The 20469-nt window shown below is 41.5% G+C and overlaps 1 protein-coding gene across 2 annotated transcripts in view; it reads left to right on the top strand.

The window, feature by feature from the left end:
• Positions 1 to 476: 476 nt before the first annotated feature.
• TOX3 (TOX high mobility group box family member 3) overlaps positions 477 to 20469 on the top strand; it is a 77721-nt gene continuing 57728 nt past the window's right edge. For both annotated transcript variants that reach the window (XM_054841004.1, XM_054841003.1), the window contains exon 1: positions 477 to 1243. In XM_054841004.1, coding sequence (XP_054696979.1) covers positions 1142 to 1243 — 102 coding nt within the window. In that variant the 5' untranslated portion in view covers positions 477 to 1141. The remainder of the gene's footprint in view (positions 1244 to 20469) is intronic.

The following is a 20469-nucleotide window of genomic DNA, read 5'->3' as shown; positions in this document are numbered from 1 at the left end:
TTGGGTGAGGAAAGCTCCGCGCAGGGTAGCCGATACAGCTGCGCAGCACATATGACTAAACAAATTTGGATTATCAGCGGATTGCTTTGAATCAGCATCCAGTGACTTTGAGAGTTCAAGAAGGTTTCTGTGGGGCAGGCTACTGTGTTTCAAAGTCCTGCTCTTGACCGTGTGACAGAAAAATCTCCTTTCTCCTGCCACCCAGCTCACGCAGCGGTGTCAATCAATAAAGTGCATTACCGACAAAAAAAGAAAGGCAGAAGACTGGTGGAAGCGGGGAAAGTTCCTCACCGAGCCCCCTCCGGGACGCAGGACAGCCAGCGGCAGGGCCGGCTGCCGATCCCGGCCCGGGCGGGCGAGCGGCAGCGCGGCCCCCACACCGGCCGCCGGGGGCGGCAGCGGGCGGGCGGCGGGAGGGGCGGCGGCGGGGCGGGGAGGGGCGCGGGCCCCGGTCGCTCCTCCCGGGGAGCGGTGCCAGCGCGGCGCCGGCTCTTTCGGCACTTGGCCCCGCGGTGCTCAGCCCGCCCCGGCCGGCGCAGCCCTGTTGCACCAACTCCGGGGCAGCTGCCCCCTCCCCGGCAGCCGCGGGGCGGCGGTGACAGCGCGGTGCCCCGCTCCCCCGGGCGCTGGCGGCCCCCCCGCCTTTGTCGGCGGCGCGGGCAGGCTGCGGCGGGCAGCGGCGGTCGGTCCGTCCGTCCGCGCCGGGCGCGTGGCTCCTTTGTGTACAGCAGCTGCTCCTGAATGCAGAGGCAAAGCCCGTGGCTTGGCACTGAGCTTTTAAAAAACAACAGCCCTCCCTCCCTCTCTCCCTCCCTCCTCCCTCTCTCCTGCCCTCCTTCCTTCCCTCCCCTCCTCCCGCCGAGGCGGACGGGCACCCACCTGGGCTCCGCCGCCCACCTCTCCTCCTCTCCTCTCCTCTCCTCCTTGTTTACCTGCACTTTTCCGCCGCCTCTTCCCCCCGCTGTCCCCCGCCGCCTCCCGGCCCTCGTTCGTCCCCGCTCCTCGGGAAGGCTCGGCGCTCCGCAGCTCCGGTCCCTCGGCGGTTTGCCCGCGCCCCAGCCCCGGGGAAGGCACCTGAAGGTGGATCTATTAACCCTCCCGGCGGTCTCTCCAAGTGCACTTCTTGGACCAAAGCACCGGCATGGATGTAAGATTTTACCCGGCTGCGGCGGGCAGCTCGCTTCCCGGAGACCCCTCCAACCTGGACTTTGCCCAGTGTTTGGGTTACTACAACTACAACAAGGTGATTATTCCCGCGTATCTTAATTCCTCGTGCTGCTGCCAGGGCCGGTTCCCCGAGAGCCGGAGTTCGGGCTCCGTCGGGGCGGGGAGGCTCGGGGCTGGGGATGCCCGAACGCCCGAGGCGGCGGGGTACGCCTGCCCGCGGGTCTCCGCGGGGCCGTGGGCCGCCGGTCCCCAGAAAGTTGGGGGCGGCGAGTGCCCGCGGGGCCGGGAGCAGCCCGGCCGCCTCCCTCCTCCTGCCGGCGGCCGCGGCGGGGCTCGCCCCGGGGGGACCCGCCCGCCAGGCCGCAGCCGGCCGCTCCACGGCCCGGCGCTGGGGCGTTTCGGTTCAGTACGGCACCCGAACAGACCCGCCAGTAACTTCAGGGTGCGGGTCCCTCTCCCCCGCGGGTAGGGAACAAAAGGCGGCTTTCCCGAGCGCGCAGCCCTTCGTGGCTCGGGCCGGGACTTGCTGAACTTTTCCCCGGGCTGGAGCCGCAGCGGCTCCCCCGTGGGTCGGGCAGAGCCCTGATGGAGCTCGGGCGTCCCTGCGAGGGAGGGGAAGGGACGCCTCCCTCCGCTCTGCTCTTTCGGGCGATTCCGGCTCTCTTACGGGCAGCCTCTAACTAAAGGATTATACCAAACAGGAGGATTATCTAGAAGTACATCAGCTGCTAGCACGGGATGATAACAAACGTTTTGATTTGAGGAGGATTGTCAGAGGAGTTAGAGTACCACTTCTATCTATTCACACCTTCTCTGCGGCATGTGTAGTTTACGGAGTAAATGTTACAGTCAGAAGCAATAGTGGCTATTTTCATTTACAAAACCATGTTTTAATAGTACGGGGATGATTTGTTTCACAAATTACCCAAATCTGGGAAAGGCAAAGTTAAGAATGACACTGTGACTCATGCTATTTTGAAAAAGACTTAGCTGTTTGCACTGTGATGTGTCAATAGCACATTGAGCTATTAGCACTGGGCCCTCACACATGCACATAAAGATCCCTTTCACACTGTGTTTTTCCTGGTGCTATGTTTGTCCAACCTCTGGGGCCTTTTGTGAGGCACTGTATGAGATGCTGGGGAAAAGAAGGGTGCTGCACAAAGTCTAAACTTATGTTAAAACCTGTTTTTTTCGAATCCTTTCCAAATGAGTAGATAAAGTTTGATGAACTACAAAGATCACTTTAAGAGGGAGAAATAACATGGGCTCAAATAAGGAGGTTCAGTAGCTGAAGAAAAGTTTCTCTTAGAGAAATTGCTTCTAAGTAGATCTCATGAACGTACTTTTTCTGGTGCCCTTTACGATAATCTCCGTCTCAGCTGCTGCGATGTTCAAGTTTGTCAGTACCGATTTGGCGTCTGCCTCCCGTGTCGAAAGGCACAGATCTACTTTCACTGGAGATGCAGAGCAGCGTTCCCGTGGAGCGTGCACAGCCCTGCCTCGCGCATGCTCTCTCTGCTGAGGCTATTAGCATGCTGCTTTGTTAGTAGTTAATATAGAAAGACACAGGAGCATGAATTAAAGATGAAATGTCAACCTTAACTTTGAATGCTGCTAAGGACTTCAAGCGCTCTAAAATGCATAGTAAGTGCTCACTGTTGTCTCATATGCCAACGAATTTTGGAAACTTGCAACACTTGCTGACAGACAGCATGCTTACTGTAAATTTCACTTATTCAGTAACTTTATTGTGTTATGTATGCATTTTTTCAGGCTCTGTTACAGGTTACTGTACAGATTCTTTTTTATTTTTTTTAATGTCCAAAATCTTGAATGGCTTCTGAAAACTAGTAGTTTATTGTGTCCATTAAGTCGCTGCAAATGCAAGTTTGTATATAACCTTTTGACTGTATTTCCCTTCATCATACAACGCAAACAGAGCACACATTCAGAAAAAGTAAAAAGTAACTAACTTTTGACCTATTAAAAACACATTTCAGTTGCTGTGCTCCTGAACATAATTTTGGCAAGTATCTTGCAGGCCAGGCTTCCAATCTGCAGCAAAAAATATTTTAATTAACAGAGTATAGCTCATGATGCGTGTGTCTTATAATAGATATCTTTGTATGCAAAAGGCCTGATCCGGAGCAGGCTGCCACGCGTAAAGCTGTGTTGCTGTTGCTCTGAGCTCTTCTTTGGCTCAGCTGGGAAAGCAGCAACGTGGTGTACAGGTGTTTCAAGGACAGAAGAGGAATTTCTGAATGAGTTCCTAGAAAGGAGGGTCTTAACTGTGTTAATCTAATCTCATTTCCTGCATTGTTTATAACTACAGGAATCCTTGTAAGTTTTGTCTGGAGTTTTTAATTATTCTGTGAAAAGAGTACGTTTGTTTTGAAATCTTTCCCCTCTCCCTCACTTTCTGTCCATTCTGTCCTTTTCCCTGTGCTCCTAAGGAAAATAAATGATTACTCTGTTAGGTACAGAGGTGACCAGAAGGCATAGAAAAAAAAGAGTTGAAATATTTACTCTGCTGAAGTAAATGGGAGAACTGTTATTGATTTCACTGGGGACAGTATTTCACTTCAAGTCTTTCTGAAACTCATTTGAGTACCCTGCCCACTCATCCATGCCTGCTTCATTGTTAGGAGCTGAATCCATATTCTCCTTGTGACAGTGACATTGCCTGTGACAACTGCCAGGAAGCAGGAAGTGTGATGGCAAGAGTAAACACATTGCATGGTTGTATATATGTGCAAAACCACAATTATTTACGTGAAAATATCCTAAGGATCATTGAGACCTAGAGTTGGTGGCATATGGCCTACCTGTGGCAAACTGTATCTTGTGTTGCAATGTCTAAAAATATCGAACATAAAGCCTTTCAGTGTCAATGCATTGCACCCTGCAATGCCGTCTTCCGCCTGCATGCTTTAAACAGGTTTTCCCAGGACCGTACCGTTTTTTCCTCTTGTGGGTACAGCACTGGCAGCAGTGTGGCAGACTGACCCGTGAATGCCCAGGCAGGGCGTGGGATCTCGCCTTCCCTGCGAGCAAGGGATGAGCAGCGGGAGGGGAATTGCGGCGTGAGTCCCGGGCTTGTAGCCACGCGTGCTTGGGAGCTGTCCTGGCCCACGCCTGCAGGTACCGTCAGTTGGCCGCCTCCTCCACAACCACTTGTTAAGAGCAAGGTCATGCTTTTGAAATTGGTTGTCAGTACTGGATAAGTAGACGTAAGGGATGTCATCTTGGGGGGTTTTGGGTGAGCTTTAGTTTTGAGTAACATAAACAGGCATTGAAAAGGACTAAAGTACCTAAGTGTCCCTGCCATTAATTGTAGTGCAGCAGTTTCTAGAAGATTCCAGTTTGGGATTATTTTTCTTGAGATGGTGTGCAACATGGTAAACACATGTAAAGGGCAAAAGAGGAAATAAAGACCCAGAAATATAGTGATTTCTCCAAGGTTATGCAGTTGGTCACTGACATAAGCAGGGCCACAACCAAGGTATTCTGAGATTCAGTGCAGTGGTTTATGCTGAATCTCATTTACTCTAATAGGATTACTTACATGTTTAAAGTAAAGCATGTGCTTAAGTGCTTTGCTGGATCAGGGCCATATTTGATAAGTTTTTCAGTGCTGGTGTGAGAGTACATAACTTGACCCTGCATGTGTCTGGCTGGTCGTGGTTTGGGATAGGAGCAATCCACCTCTGCTTCGTGGAATTGCACAAGTGAAACCATGGTCTGGCTGTTTCTAGAAGAGTCCTGCTGCGGTGTTCTAAAAAGAATTCGCAAAAAAATAGCTATAAAAATTACAGAAAGTTGAAAGAGACCAGCTGTTGTAAAACATTCTGCTTCTGTTTTGAGCCCTTTTATGGTTCTGCAGATGGAGGATGATTTTGGACATTTGCTACAGTTGAATAGATTTTTCTAAACAAACTTTTTCACTTATTGAGTAAATTTCAAATCTTGTACTAAAAATATTTAGGGAACTACTATCCATCATAGCAAACACTTTTTTTTTTTTTTTTTTTTTTTTTGAGGAACCACAATTCTTATAATGCAATTTGGAAAAGAGAAAACTCCAAAACCTAAACACGTACAGCTCGGTGCTTAAGTTAGCATTGTATTAAATTCCAGAGTCCTTACTTCATTATTTAGTCATCTACCTTTTATAACATTTAACTCTTCTATACAGATTGTCCTTGAAGGATACAAATTTCAAACATACATACCTTAATTTAGGTACTAGCATACATATGTGAATGTCAGAGCTTGATATTTTTGGCTGAAATATTTTTTACATTTACATTTTTACATTTACATCATTTTACAAAGGAAGCTCAGGAAGGTTATCTTGTTCTTCCAGAGGTAAAGCAAAGACAGCAGTAGTTTAGTAGCATGCTAAACTGGGGCTGTAAGTCATTCCTATTAGTGTGTGTTGGTAGGAAAAAATGGATTACAGTTATGCAAACGATTGAAAATTACTCTTCTTGCAAATTTAGCGTGGCTATATATGCCTAGGTTTTTCTTTCATATAGCAGATGGTGAGAGACAATGGGTGCATGTATGCTGCTAAGATAGAAACCTCTATGCTCCCTCATCATCTGCCCTGCCTATATGCTAGTTTACATCGGGGCTCTGCTCTGATGCGGACGGGGCAGTCTCTGGTGACTGGAAGCTGATGCGTGCTGTGCTCATGCGTGTACCTACGGGCTCACCGTGACAAAGGTGGCCCCGGGTGATGGGAGAGCACCAGAAAGCACCAAGGAGCTCCCACAAAGTAGAGAGTAGAGATGCACAAGCAGAGACACAAATATGGGTCTTGCTGGAGACGATTTAAGTAAGGGATTGGAAACTCGTGTTGCACTGTCAACTCAGTGAGTGCCATTTTAGCTTCAGCATTTGCCATTGATCTTCTGGCACGTGTGGCAAACGTGCTGAACTGCTGCTTTCCCAGCACAGCCCTCCCCTGCCTCTGATATCTCAAAACCTCAGGACTGTGTAGGCAACTACTGCAGGGGAGCAAAAGAAGTTCCCAAAATATTTGATTGTCTAATCCAGCACTAAAAATGCTGGATACATGATCCCCAGCGCTTGGAAGAGGAAGTGCAATGATCATATGAGTATGTCCGCAAGAACACAAATTACAGTTTGTATCATCACCACGGCTTGCATTGTGCTGTTTTCCAGGAGCAATCATCCCACAGGTTTCGTGAGGTACTTGAAGAGCAAGTGCAAGCTGTGAAAGGAAACCCCTGTGTGCCAAAGGCAGCCGCTGTGCAAGGGCCGGTGTCGCTCAGGATGAGTGTGTATAACGGTGGTACTAGCTGGATTGTGCAGTCTACAATTTTTCTGGTGCTCAAATAATGCAACTCCTATCCTGAAGGTGCTGTTTGTTAGCAAGACATAAGGAGTTGGTTGTGTACAAAGTATACTTAGTAGAAGTCGATTTTTAAAAATATTTTTAGATGTTTTCATTACAATGTGTTACAATTGTGTTGGTAAGATAGTTGTAATAATGTATAGTAATATATGAAGAGTGTGAGTTTAATGCTGAGAGGTAATCTGGAGTATTTACGGTATGTGTGGAAATGACTAGTGGGTGTGTTTTAAAATGATAATAATTTGTAGCAATCACAACTGTGATGAGTGCTCGCCATGGACATGGACACCTGCTCACACGTCTGGCTCTAGAGTGAGGAAATAGTGACAAAATCCAGTGGGATGACAGGAGCCCAATCCCCATAGCATCGCCTGCATCAGACGTTGTACTTCCTGCAGAGGTACCGAGTCCAGCCTAACCCTGTAATGCATTATTATCAATTTCTAATAAAATCTAAAATAGCAACACAGGAAATAACAGCTTATATTCTTTGGCAGATACTTGAGATGAGAGTAGCTTGCGTCGCCTGTAAGTCGTGTGACTCATTTGGTGCATTTTTGTGCAGTGTCTGGCAAAGCAAGGCCAATCAAACTGCGACCTTTGGGTTGTGCTGCAGGCTTTTATTAAATTTACTGTTAATACATGCCTATATATTTGTTGAATTCTGACACTCCCTAAAAACCTAACTAATGCTATTGAATGATGATAATCTAATTTAAGAGAAGAATTTGTACAGCACTAATCCCACCTTTTTATCTGTAATCACATTTCTACTGCTGTAAAATCAAGTAGTGTTATACAGACCTAATGGCAGGGTTGAATTTTCAAACGCTTCAAACTCTTATCTGATAGCTGTCTTCTATACTGTTACCTGTCTGTGTGATGTATTTATAGAGTGCCAGTCACCATAGTATCTTTGCGATGATTGCTACCAAAATTGAGAACTCTGAGGTGAAAATCTAATCAGGACTTCAGATAACAATGTCACACAAGAGCCTTCTGGTCTTTGCCACTGTGCTCCGTTCAGATGAAGACTTTGATGAGATCATGCTTGCTGCCACGTTATTCATTATTTATTTTTGTAACAAGATTTCTATTTCATATCTTTTCCACTGCATGTTAGCACCTGTCAAACTAATCCAAATTCTGTTTTGAATGTATTCTCTCTGTACCTGAAACAATATATGGAAAAATACAGGCATTACAGGGCTGCCCTCCCCCAAAAGGGGAGACTGTTGTTATACAACTGCTTCTGCCACAGGTACCTTGGATATCTGAACAGATGCTGTCATGAACTTTTTCAGATGCTTCATGGTAATGGACAGACAGGGTGAAAATACTGTTTTCATCAGATTAAAATAACTGAGTTTTATGAGCAGAGTGCTGTAGATATGATTGACCAGTGCTGCAGACTCAGTTCTGTTGGAAAAGGTGTCCTACTAAAACTAGACAATATAAGTTTATTATTGAAAGTGAAAAATGCTTTAAACAGTTCATCTAGTTTTCAGTTTATTTGTATAGTTCACGTGCCAGCTGTTGGCATCAGTGTTCTCTGTTTACTCCTCCATGGCCCGTTTGCCCAGCAGCCCGTGTTTTGTTGAAAAGCCCTGTATAAGTATCAAGAGGGAAAAGCAAAGCAGGCCATTCTCAAAAATTGCAAGCTGAAAGTATCCCTTAATATTCCTTTAAGCTTGATTTTAAAAAAAAAAAAGTATAAAAAAAGTCATGGAGAGAAATCTACTTTCTTTTTTTTCCCCCACTGGCACTTGTTTCTCAGCTTTGTTAATGCTCGTTGGAGACTGATTCAATGTGGGCATCTTTCACTTATTTATATGGGCATTAGATCAGGCCCGCCCTTGGCATTTCATGGGACAAATTGTTATCAATTCAATGTTTTATTTTTGCTGTTGTAAAGTTATAGCTCTTCTTACTGTCTGGGTCACTATGACCATATATTATCACTCCTGGCCAAAGACATGTGAGAGCTAAGACTAAATCTTATGGAAAGAGTGGGTTGTGACACAGTGCCGTTAAAAATGAAGGGTGTCTTGGGATGAAATGCCAGGATTTGGACTGGCAACCTCTGAAGTAAGGAATTTGTTTTGCTTCTGCTTTTTTAAAATTTTGTTGTCTGCTACTGGGTGAGGTGAGAGTTGCCAAGGCAATAGCATGGGTATCTCCTCACTTTCCTCATCTGCTTTACAAAGTATGTAATTGATGATTATGTACAATCGATATGTTAAAGCAGAATATTGAACAGACACGTTTACGTTTGGATTTTCTTTTCTCTGTGTTTAATATTCTGAAGAATTCTGATCAACTGGGCAACCTAACAAAAGGTAGCAAATATGTAAAATTACCAGTACGGTAGGATTTGTGGAAGATGAAGTCGACATGCAGATGTTTTTGGTCACTTGAAGTGAGATGCCTTCATCTCTCCATTTGGTTTTCTTAAGAAAATTTTTTAAGAGAAACTCTTCTGTGTTTAGCACTCAAAGTGGATATAGTTGACATTGTAATTCTGTAAACAGTTAATATGACAGAAATTAGATAGAGATCTAAAAACTAAATAGTTTTAGATACTCTATTAAATTGCTTATTTTTTTTTTATTTTGGGGTGTTTTGTTTTGGTGGTTTGGTGTGGGTTGGTTGTTGTTGTTTGTTTGTGGGTTTTTTTCCAAGGAAACAACCTGAGCTGTATGAATCATCCTTTCTATTCCAATGGAAAACTCCCATATTTAAAGTCACTGAATTATATAAAGGTTTGTAGGTTCAGGACATATTTAAACACCTCAATATTGATTAACTGTCTAATTTTGATATGAAAAATTGTGTTAAAACCATGCAAAAATCAATTGCTGCATAGTGGAGTAGCTTATTTTCAAAGCAGATCATATTTATCTGCTGTTCTCATGTCACTCTCTTCATAGTCGTATGGCTTATACAAATAGTTGAATTTTGAATGGTTTAGAATACTGTATTTCAGTATTACTTTGTTATTAATAAAAGTATTTTTGTTTAAACTGTACTTTTATCAGTAAGCTGTTTTACTGATAGGGGATTAGCAGTCCTCTTTTTTACACAATTTGCTTTCTTAAATAAATAAGAATTTGATTAGGCATGGGAAAATAGTCATTCTGTTTGTTTTAGTAGGTTAATGCTGTTACTTTTGTGGGTTCTTGGTAAGCATGTGGATGAAATCATGATAATAGTAGGCGGTCATGTAAATATGGGGATATCATGGTATTGATTTGTTCTAGTGCAAAACTTGATAGTTGTGGCTCCCTACCACAACGCAACATGATTGGTTTTTTGCCTATTATTTTGCTTGATATGGTTTGAAATAAATTAACCTTACATAAAAAAAAAAAAGCCTACTCTATGCATGTGACAAACGGAATGTTACAATGGATTTTCTGCTCTTTTTCACAGCAGAACTCTAAAACCAAGACTGATGTCAAGACTGTACACTGGACATACCACAAATGTAAATACATTGTGAGGTGCAAACACAGAGCTTAATTTAGATTTGCACTACAAAGTAATCATTAAAGTAAGTAATAGGTTTATACCTATGTGACTTCCTGTTTGTGGTTTTCTGAGAGTGTACTTCCAATGATAAAGAGAAATAATTTGTATCAATTTATTTTGTCCTGCCAAATAATTTACAAGTGCAAGATATTATTAAATAAAGGGATTTAACAGATGCTTCTGCTGTCCTTTACTTAGTTATCTTTATGCTCCCATGGTGGTGCAACTGAGACCCAAGGAGCGCATGTGGAGTGGTAAATCAGACGTTATGTCATACAAGGCAGCCTGGCTTCCTAAATGGTGGCTTGCATCATTGCTTCCATGATAGAGATCTGCCTGTTGTCTATGATATCGCAGAAGTGCTGGTAAGGAAAGCTGCCTTTGTTTTGTTCTTGTACCTTCGTCTAAGCCTTTTTTAACATAATAGCTTTGCGCTGGGATCTTGGATGATGTTTGTAAGGTGCGTAGGTTATTGTATGGCTTGTTGGAAATATGTAATTGTTGTTTTGGGGATTAGACAAGCCGTACCTATGTGCGTTCTCAGTTCTGATGGTTGTGTTACCTTGGTCTTTCTAAAGTAATGTCTGGATCAGACGTGTGCATCAGTGAGTTCAGTACCCCATGCTCTCCCGGTTGCCATGCCTTACGAGCATGATGACTTGCTTCTGAGATCTTGCCTTTGTGGAATCAGCTTTGTGGGTGCCTTTTCTGTGAGAGAACCCTTGGAGCGTGCTCTGCGTCAGCACATTCCTTGGTCGACTTCCTCATGTCCCCTTGGCTCTGGTGCCTGCTTTGGCTTGGACTTCTGGCTGGTAGCACACAGCAAAAACCTGTAATTCTTGGAGCCACCCACAGGTAGGACAGAATTTCAGCTGATGTTCAGCTCTGACGGAACAAGGTGAAAGGCAGACAGTGTAATCTAGGACTAAATATAACTCCGAGAGATTAATCAAAGATCATACGAAAGGAAAACATAGTAGTTCTGTTCATTAAATACCTGAGTAGGCCAATCGATAGCACTTCAGTATTTTGCATACAGAGATTTGTGGTATGTCCAGTGTACAGCTTAGAGATCAATCTTGCTCTTCTATCTGTAATTCTTCTCAAAAAGCAGCTGTAAAATTGTATTGTGAGCTTCTACGTTTATTTTGCCTCAGTCTACAACTATAGCTTGCCCAGCTTAAGTAGCAAACTGTTTTTCTAAATTTAGTCGGCAAACAACTTGTGATAGGATAGCAGCCTTTTTCTGTCTTCTCTGTTAGAAAGTGAGTAAGGATGGTGAAGATTGGCTTTGACTTCTATCAGCACAAATATATTGCTGGTGATAACATATCATACATGCTGCCTATCTGCCTGGTATTCTTGTCTCTAGTAAATAGCAGTTTTTCAGGGAAGGTCTCAGAATTTGCCCTTTTGCTAATAGTCTGGCGGAGAGTTTACATACCAGAAAAGAATCCCGATTCTTTGCTTGATAACATATTAAAGGGGTATTTTGAGCTTTGTGTTGGTTTTTGTATAGAAAATTGGCAGCTGTTACTTGTAATACATGTAACTAATAAATGTTGAATCAAAAACGTGACTCTTGTACAGTCACACATTTTTAAAGCGCAGATGTGTATTGGTCTGCATCGGTTGTAACAATCTTCCACTGCTTGGAAAATGTGGGGAGAGGCTATTTGCTGCTGTACAGGATACGTACATCAGGATGTGTACATCTTCTTTGGACATCATGGGGCTCCTCATCATTGTAACTTGTAACTTTTGGATTGCTAATTAACTGAATACCACTATAGCTGTCTCTGCATCATATTCCATGTTATTTGTGTGTTTATGTAAAACTATTTCTAAATAAAAGTTTTTTTAAGGTTATTCCATCATGAGACATAAGTGAGAGACAGTGATGATAAAGAGCTTGATTCATATTATGACTAACTGCAGGTGAATATTATGTTATTATGCCTCATTCTCAGTGTTTCTGTGACTCAAGAATGATAATAAACTCCATTAAAATACCATGGCATCAACAGAAGGAGTATTTAAAATACATATGAAAGGATAAAGTTTAGAAATTATAAGAATATAACGGCTATCCATATAATTTTAGACTATGTAAAGTGTTTGTAATTCTTCTGAATTTCATTTATTCTCTGCATGGGTGAGAACTGATTTCAAGCATAGACCTTGCTTTCTGTCCCCTTCCCCCCAACACCTCCCCCCCACCCCCAGGTGTAACCTTTTTCTTTTAAAATAAATGTGAAAGTAAAAAGGAAGGAACAATTTCCATGGAGGAAAATCAATTCTGGTCCTTCAGAGTCATGAACTCAGATTGATACATGGGAACTACAGTGAGTACAAGCAATACACAACAAATCTGGCACAGAATTTTGACAGTGAGAAATCTTTGATCTCCTACTTCTTTTTAATGACAGGTTTTTTCCATTTCTTCTTATTTTGTTGAGTCTTACTGTTTTACTTCATCTTCCACGCTGCTGTAGTAGGAAGCAGTCATTGCATTCTGTGTTGCCAAAGGAAGCGACCATTTGTTGAGTTAGAAAAAGAATAGAGAAATGGCTGTGAAACACCTTAATGGGAAAGAGGTAATGGTGGCTAGGGAACGTTCTAAACATTTATAATGTGAGGATCAGGTATTTTCAGTCTACCTGAGTTCCTAAACTTCCTACGGTTCTGGGTGTTGTGTGGTGGGGTTTTTTTTGTTGTTGTGGGATTTTGGGGGGGATAAAGAGGGGAGAAGAGGGTGAAAATGCATGTTTTTCACATTTAAAGATTTCCTATACATTTTGGAGAACTGATACTTGGGGTTTGTTTGATCAAAAGAAAGAGACAGGTTCATCTTTGCTTCTCCGTTCGGTTGGCTTATGGCACCCAAGCAAAGGAGCTCCTATCTGCAGCCTTTTTCCAAAACTCTTGTTGCCAGGGATCTTTGAATGTAGAAATAAGAAATAACAAGATTTTAGATGATGAATCTCAGTATGTATGCTCGAGCAAGGCCAGTTGCTTTATTGATCCCAACTACTGAAGTTTTCCCTGTGAAGATGATTTATGTTTATCTTAAAAAAAAAAACCAAAAAAAAAAAAACCCGAAAGCAATCAATGAGACAAACTGAACTTCATGTACGAACTGATTTAAAACACACTCAACTTTTTCTTTCTCATCCTTACTTTCTAAAATCTTCTATGGATTCAAAAGAAATGGGTGCAGTCCTCCTCTTGCACATAGGAATATACCGTCTTTGAAGAAGAGAGCTGTTTCTGCTTTTGAATAGAGCTTCATAAACTTGCTGGAAGAAAATTCAGCTCGGAGGATGTATTTTGAAGTAGTAGTTTCTTGGGCACTGAACCATTCATTTCCTAAAAGGATAAAGCCACTTCTTTGTACCTGCTGACAAAACAAAGGAATCGGTACTGATAGTATGTTACGGGGGGACAGGCTGTAATGTTGGTAAGCGTTACTCTGGCTGCCAAAAAGCACCAGTTCTATCTGGCCTCTCATCCTTACCAGAAGCAGCACATCTGCCTCACTGGAAATCATAAAAATGGTCTCCAGTTGGTTTTGTCTGCACTTTTACTAAATAAATGAATCATTATTATGTTTCCTCCAGCTTAGATGCCAAACAAAAATGAAGCAAAATGCTACATTCAGCTGCTTCAAGTTGGGAAGGTCTAGATAATCTTCATCTCTGAAGTGTGAAAGAACTGACACGTAAAATTGCAGGTCTGGCAGCAAAGACATTTTTATTTATTTATTTTTTAAATAAGTACCTTGCAGTTGGAGAATTTATTTTTCTTAAGAAAAGAAGACATGAGAGGCCTGAAGTACCTACGCTTTAACAGTAATACTGGAAACAGCAGGGTGAGAGAGAAGACAGTGTTGTTACAAGCGTGGCTGTATAAACAACACTGGCTCTGAGCTCAGGCTGGGAATGAGAAGAAAGCCTTTGTCTTCCCGAGGAGTAAGGTGCTGAGGCAGCCTTCCCGCAACAGTGGGCACAAAGGAGCAGTAGTCACTTTTAAGGCTCTGAGTTTATGCTAAATGTCATATACTGTGGTTGGCTGAAACAGGGACCATGGGATTGATTGTACTTTTAATCTTGTTCAGTGTGGTTCTTTTAGGGTTCACGCTTACACTCCTGAACATATGATATTGAAGTGGTGTTGAGCACTCTGTGATCCCAAGTGAGTCTCTGATTTGGACAAGGCAGCCGTAGATGTGATAGTTACTTACAGACTCAACAACAATTTTGGAATTATGCATAACAGCTAGTAAAGTAAGTCTGTTTCTGAAGTCTAATTTTATGGTGGAAACCTATTATAGATGAGATTTATAGATGCTGGGGAGTTACCTAGTATCTGTGAATGTGGAGAGAATACTTAGTTCTTCCTTCAGAAATGGCATGCTTTTCCTTGGTGGTGGTGGGGACGGAAAGGCCTTTAAGTGTTTGAAAGAGGTGATGGAACAATCCACATCTAGAAGTTTGATAGTCTGTAGAAGCGTGGTATCAAGTTATTAGATGGTTTGTCTTGATGTAGGTGTTTTAAGAGTGCGCATCAGATAATCATCCGTGCCCTTACCTCCATGTTCTGCTAACGGGTAACTGCCTTAGTTCCAAGTTTCTAAAAATATTCTGATCTTGTGGATCTGAACGAGAACTTCATTTTCAAAAAGAGTTTGGACAGTGGCACTAAGCAGCGTATACCTTCAGAGAGGTGTATGAAACACTTGCAAAAATTTGCAGCCCATCTTGGTATCCATTTGTGTTATTGAGCAATGCAAATCTGTTTCTCTTCTCTAGAGGTCATAAAAATTGAAAATGATGATAGTGGCTATCTTTATTTTGCCTTTAATCCATGAAGACAGAGTTGAAGAGAGAGCATGTAGTCTTGTTTATGTAAAAAGTTCTGTCTGCCAGCACTGTTGTGAATATTCCAGCCTAGGAAGGAGCAGCTACTACAACTATGTGGTTTTTTGCAGATAGACTCCTCCACCCCAGATTTGGACACGTAAGTACTCATAGCCTCACCTGATTCGTTTGTGTGGCAAAAGGAAAACTCGGATTCCCTCATACAGTTGGTATTTTCTGCCATTGTAGAACATTGCCTCTTCATTTTTAAATTTAAGCAAAACTGTTGATGGTACCAGTTGTTTTTATATCTACGATAAAAATGGAATTACAGTAAATTAAGGATTATAGATTACTAATTAATATCAAAGGTACATAGGTACAGTATCATTCCATTCTTTCAATCCTTCCTTGAAAAGTCCGGCATATACTCCTATTTAGGTAGCAAACTGATGCGTTTTATACAACTCCTTACATCATTTTATGGAATATTTGTGCTTGCAGACATAGTGCTGAAATACATATTTTTGGCTAGAGTTACAAGGGTATTTCAATCTTAGCTTAACTTTACTAAATCAGTACATTAATTTAAAAGAAATTCAGTTCTACAAGACCTCTTGTATCAATTTTCTGTAAGCAAATTAGAAGTTTTTGAGAATGCAGCATTCCCAGGAAATATGCTTTATCCTGTGATATTCATTTGTATCTAGTTTTAGTCCAGTGTACAAAAATAACATAAGTTCTTACTTATACAGGGAAATTTCTACTGTCCTCTATGATTATTGTTGTTATTATTATCTCTTTCTAATTGGTCTTATGATTTTTTTGGTATATTTCCTTTTCCTGGCCTATTATATGATAGAAAAATGTAGGTGGCATGTTTGTTCATTTTAAACACAGAGATCTGGTGACTTCCTGAGACGGTCCTCTGGTTGGAGTATATAAAACTGAAACATCCTCCAATTCATTTTCTTTGAAAAGTTGTATTAAATAAGGGTAAAACAGAGCAGAAGTTGTATGTCAACAAACAGCATCTTGAGAATTCTTCAGCTGGGGTAGAATCAGTTTAGTTATTGCTTACAGAAGAGATGGCCCAAACGTGCGGTACAATAGTCAAAGACCTGCTAAATCATAGATCTTTTTGAAAGCCTCTAATTTGTAGCACTGAACGTGGTGGACTGATGGTTTTGGAAGCAATCATTTGGTTGAACTGGTTTTGAGTCTCAGACTCAACAAATCTGTAGATTACTTTCAGAAGTCCAGAAAAATTTAAAAAGTAGCACAAATCTGCTAGTTCTGAAGCTTTGATAATTGGATGGCTCTTTCTGAACACCCGTAGCCCTCTTTTTAGAGGTCTGCTTATTTGTATTTGCGGTATGATTTCCTGGGAGTTACTGAGCTCTGAAATGTACTGCGAAGATTTGCTGCTTGGTTATAAGGCAGTTTGAGTGCAAAAAAATCTTATTGCCAAGTTTCATTGCTGCTATTTCTTAATATGTCCTGGGACAGGTGCATAATTTTGTGCAATTAAAGTGTGATTAAAAACCAGTATACAATTTTTTTAAGAGGGTTCTAGCTTTGTTGTTTTTTGAAGTGTGGCTTCATTTGTTGTTGCAGTTAAACTTTGAAGCAAGTGGCTATAGCTGATGTAAAAGTTTTCTTCAAAGCCTCGATTATCCAAAGTAGTGATTCTTCCTACTTCAGCGGCTTAATACTAACACTAGGATTTTATTTGTTTATGCTCACGCATCAAATTGGTAATTAAGTATTTTATCTGGATAAAAAGTGAAAAATAATTATTTTTTTTTCCTCGTAAAGCGGACTTTAAAAAAGGGACTGGGAGATCTGTGAGGCTCTTCTAGCATCACAGAACCGTGAAGCTCAATGTCAGTGCGTGTATCATTGGCCTAATGTATCACAAACTTTTTATGGCGTGCTGGTTTGAGAGAGATGGGCTGGGGTCTGACTGGCCGGGAAGCAGATCCATTGAAAAGGGCCACCGGGTCCTGGTGGATAGTAACATAAAGCAGCAAACTGGAGCAGGTTTACGGAGGGCCAGCAAGATGGTCAATCCCTGGCACGCTTGCCCTATGAGCAGAGGCTCGGAGCGTGGGACTTGTCCAGCCTGGAGAAGGGAAGACTTCAGGGGACTTGACAGCAGCCCAGTACCTGCGAGGAGATGGAGCCAGGCTCTTCACAGGAGTGCATGGTGGGAGCATGAGAGGCAACAGGCACAAGTGGAAACGAGAGGTTCAGACTGCATAGAAGGGGGAAAAGAATCACTGTGAGGGTAATGAGGTATTGGAACAGGTCGCCCAAAAGGCTCGTCTTTATCCTTGATGGTTTTTAAGACCTGACTGAAGAAAAGCCCCGAGCAAGCAGTTCCTGAATTCAGTGTGGCCTGTGCTTTGAGCAGAGGTTGGATTAGACATCTCCTGTCATCCCTTCCAGCGTGAACGATCCTGTGATTGCACAAGGTGAATAGGTAGCAAAGATTAATTTGATCCTCCCTCTATTGTTTTAGCAAAACGTGGATCTGGAAGAGTGGCATTGTTTCACCCTTTGCCTGAAAGGTCCACGCAGTGGGAGAACCAAGCACTTGTTTCTTGTTCAGGGTAGCTATCTTAACTCTGTTGGTGAAGACTTGGCTTTCAAGTTGAAGAACTAGGATAGGAATCCCAGTCCTGCAAGGGTGTGCGAGTATGGTGTGAGCGAGCTGGTAACTGTGACCTGCCTAGAGCACGTGGATTTAATACAGCCGGCTGGATACTTCTCCCGTGGTAGCTGCATGTTAACTTATGACATCCCAAAAGAAATTATTTTTGTTTAGCTCCATGTAATCTTGCTGTAAGGGATTGCTAGTTAGAGCCCATCAGTTTGGTTTGCCAGATGTAACAGTGTAGAAAATAACAGTGTGTAAAGACTTTCTTTCAGACTCCAGTCTGGAATATGTGTCACTGGTACCTGTTAGCTTTTTGTAGATGTGACTGGGCTGTTGCTTCTGTAATTAATTTTTAGAGTTTCTTCTTTCTTTCTTCAGATTATAGTCACATGACAATTCAATTTTTAGTCTTTATAGTATTCTGTAGAAAAATTCATCCAGAGGACGGTAGTTCAAGCACAAGAATTTCCTATAAACCCTGTTACTTTTGACACATAGAAAAACAAATCCCGGTAGTTTAGCGCAAAATTGGAGACGCAAAGTAGTTTTCGTAGAAAATAAAACTTTGTTGTGCACAACATTCATGGAAGAATGTTTTTGAAGGAAGCTTTTAACTTAAGTAGGCATTAATTACTGCATTCTTCATTTCTTCTTCCTCTCTAGTTTGATGCCCGTTGCTGGTTGCATGGAGGCTAAAGCTCCCATGTGTGAGAGGAATGGGGAATACAGTGAACTTTACAATCATAGATTGAATAATTTGATACTTTCTAAAGTCCTAGTTCCAACCTAAATCTTTGTGGTATGTAATGGTACCGAAAATGTTTGCGTGCGGTCGGGTATTTTGGATTCTACATTTAAGACACTAGAAAAGTATCTGATTTTCAGCGGATGAATATTATAGTTATGAAAAAGAAGCCCTTTAAAAGTCACGTGGCCATGTTCAAACCCCTCCCCCGAATCACCCTCTGTATTTGTAATAAATTAAGCATTGACTATTCAGTGCAATCTGAGACTAGGAAGTGAGAGAATCATCATGGCAGTGATTCAGATCATTGCTGCAAGACAGCAGCCTAATCAAATTGCTTTGTTGCGGGGGGGACACACACCCAAACACTAAAATAGAAGAGAACTCACGATTGTCTTCCAAAACCAGAGATTTCGCTGTCATTGGCATCCACTCCAAACACTGAAAAGAGGAGTAGGATGAAGAGAAAGTATCACCACTTTTATATCTTCGTACAATTCAAAGCAGCTTTTTTATTCTTATTATTTTATAATTGCACCAATTTATTAATCAGAAATAATTAGCTTTTCCAGCTTCAGAGACATTAGTGACAGAAGTCCTAAAGAATATGGACGAGGGTTTCTTGCATCTGGCAAAAACATGGTGCTCCCTTTCTGGAAATTGAGCTTTCCCTGTGTTCCTTTGTATTAGTTAATAGAAACCCTCCCTGGAAAAGGATACTCATCAAAGAATGTTTTATGAAACAGAAAAACAGTACTCATAAACCCGGTTGGATTCCAAGAGTTATTACATTTTACATCATATACAGTTTATTTTTCCAGATGCCACAGTTCAAAATAATGTATTTTTAATACTACTTGTAGAATTCTACAGATTCATAATAGCACGTGATATGGTAATATCCTCTGTGACATCCTACTGGTCATATCCAACTGTGATAAACAGTTGTACATGCTATAAAAGTGACATCTATTATAAAAATAAGGATAATGCAAAAGGATACAAACAATCCCTTAAATTTGTAAAGACTGTTACAAATCTTGAATGTTAATTTGAAGAAAAAAGTATATGCTAATGCTAAGTTTATGCCTTCAGTTAATAGTCCTTTATTCCTTCAGGAAAAAAAAATCAAGCGGCTATACTTTAAATGAATTTAATGAACTGCAAAGACTGACATTTTCACTATAAAAGTCACACTTCATTTAATGAAGTAGTTAAATATTGATGCTATATTAAAATACAGGCTGAATAAAAATGGCAATATGGTTTTCAAAATAGGAATTTGAGCTGTTTTTTTCTTGTTATATTGAAAATTTCATGAACTGAGAAAAGGGAAATACAGCAGAATATCTCCATAATAAACGCAAAGCACTTTGTTGAAATAACATTAAAGTTGAAAGACACAAACCCGTAAAAGCAAGGAAATGAAGTCACTGTACTCCTAACTCGGCCTCTTTGTGCTTAGGCACTGAATCTCTTAAACGAATGGATCCAACATTATCACCGTTCAATGTGCAGTATTTTCAAAAATTCTTGAAACAAGACAGATTTTAACCCTGTGCTGCAGGTGGCACATAAAAGACCTAGCCATGTGTTTACCCAGGATGAATAGTTATATCATGATATTGTTTGATCTTAATTCAAAGTAATTGTGTTTTAAGTGCTGTGATTTTGATGGCAATATTCTGGCAAAGCTATGTTGCCTATGTTGTGGCTTCCATGCATTTCCATTGATATAACTTGAATTTTCAACTTCATTTTTATACCTGCAGTTTCACCAGAACACCACAATATTGACAGTGGATAAGGGAATATTGCTGACAAACATGGCTGAGGTTTTTCCCAGCTCCAACACCTATATGATGGTACAGGGAAAAGAAAACAAGAATGAATCTTACCATAGATGTGAGCAGGAACAATGATTGAGTGATGATATGATTGGCTTCACTTTGATGGATTGAATTATGTTGTACTGTACTTCATAAAGCTGTACTAATTCTGACATCAGGCTTCTGTGTATAGTAAAATACTGAGGATGACATCTTTGGCCCATTGAAGTCAATGGCAAAACTCCCATTAATTTCAGCTGTCTGTGATTTCATTCTCAGTGGCTGACTTG

This window comes from Grus americana, chromosome 13 (assembly GCF_028858705.1).
Source record: "Grus americana isolate bGruAme1 chromosome 13, bGruAme1.mat, whole genome shotgun sequence".
NCBI classification, from domain to species: Eukaryota; Metazoa; Chordata; class Aves; order Gruiformes; family Gruidae; genus Grus; species Grus americana.
This window is presented reverse-complemented; position numbering and strand designations above follow the sequence as displayed.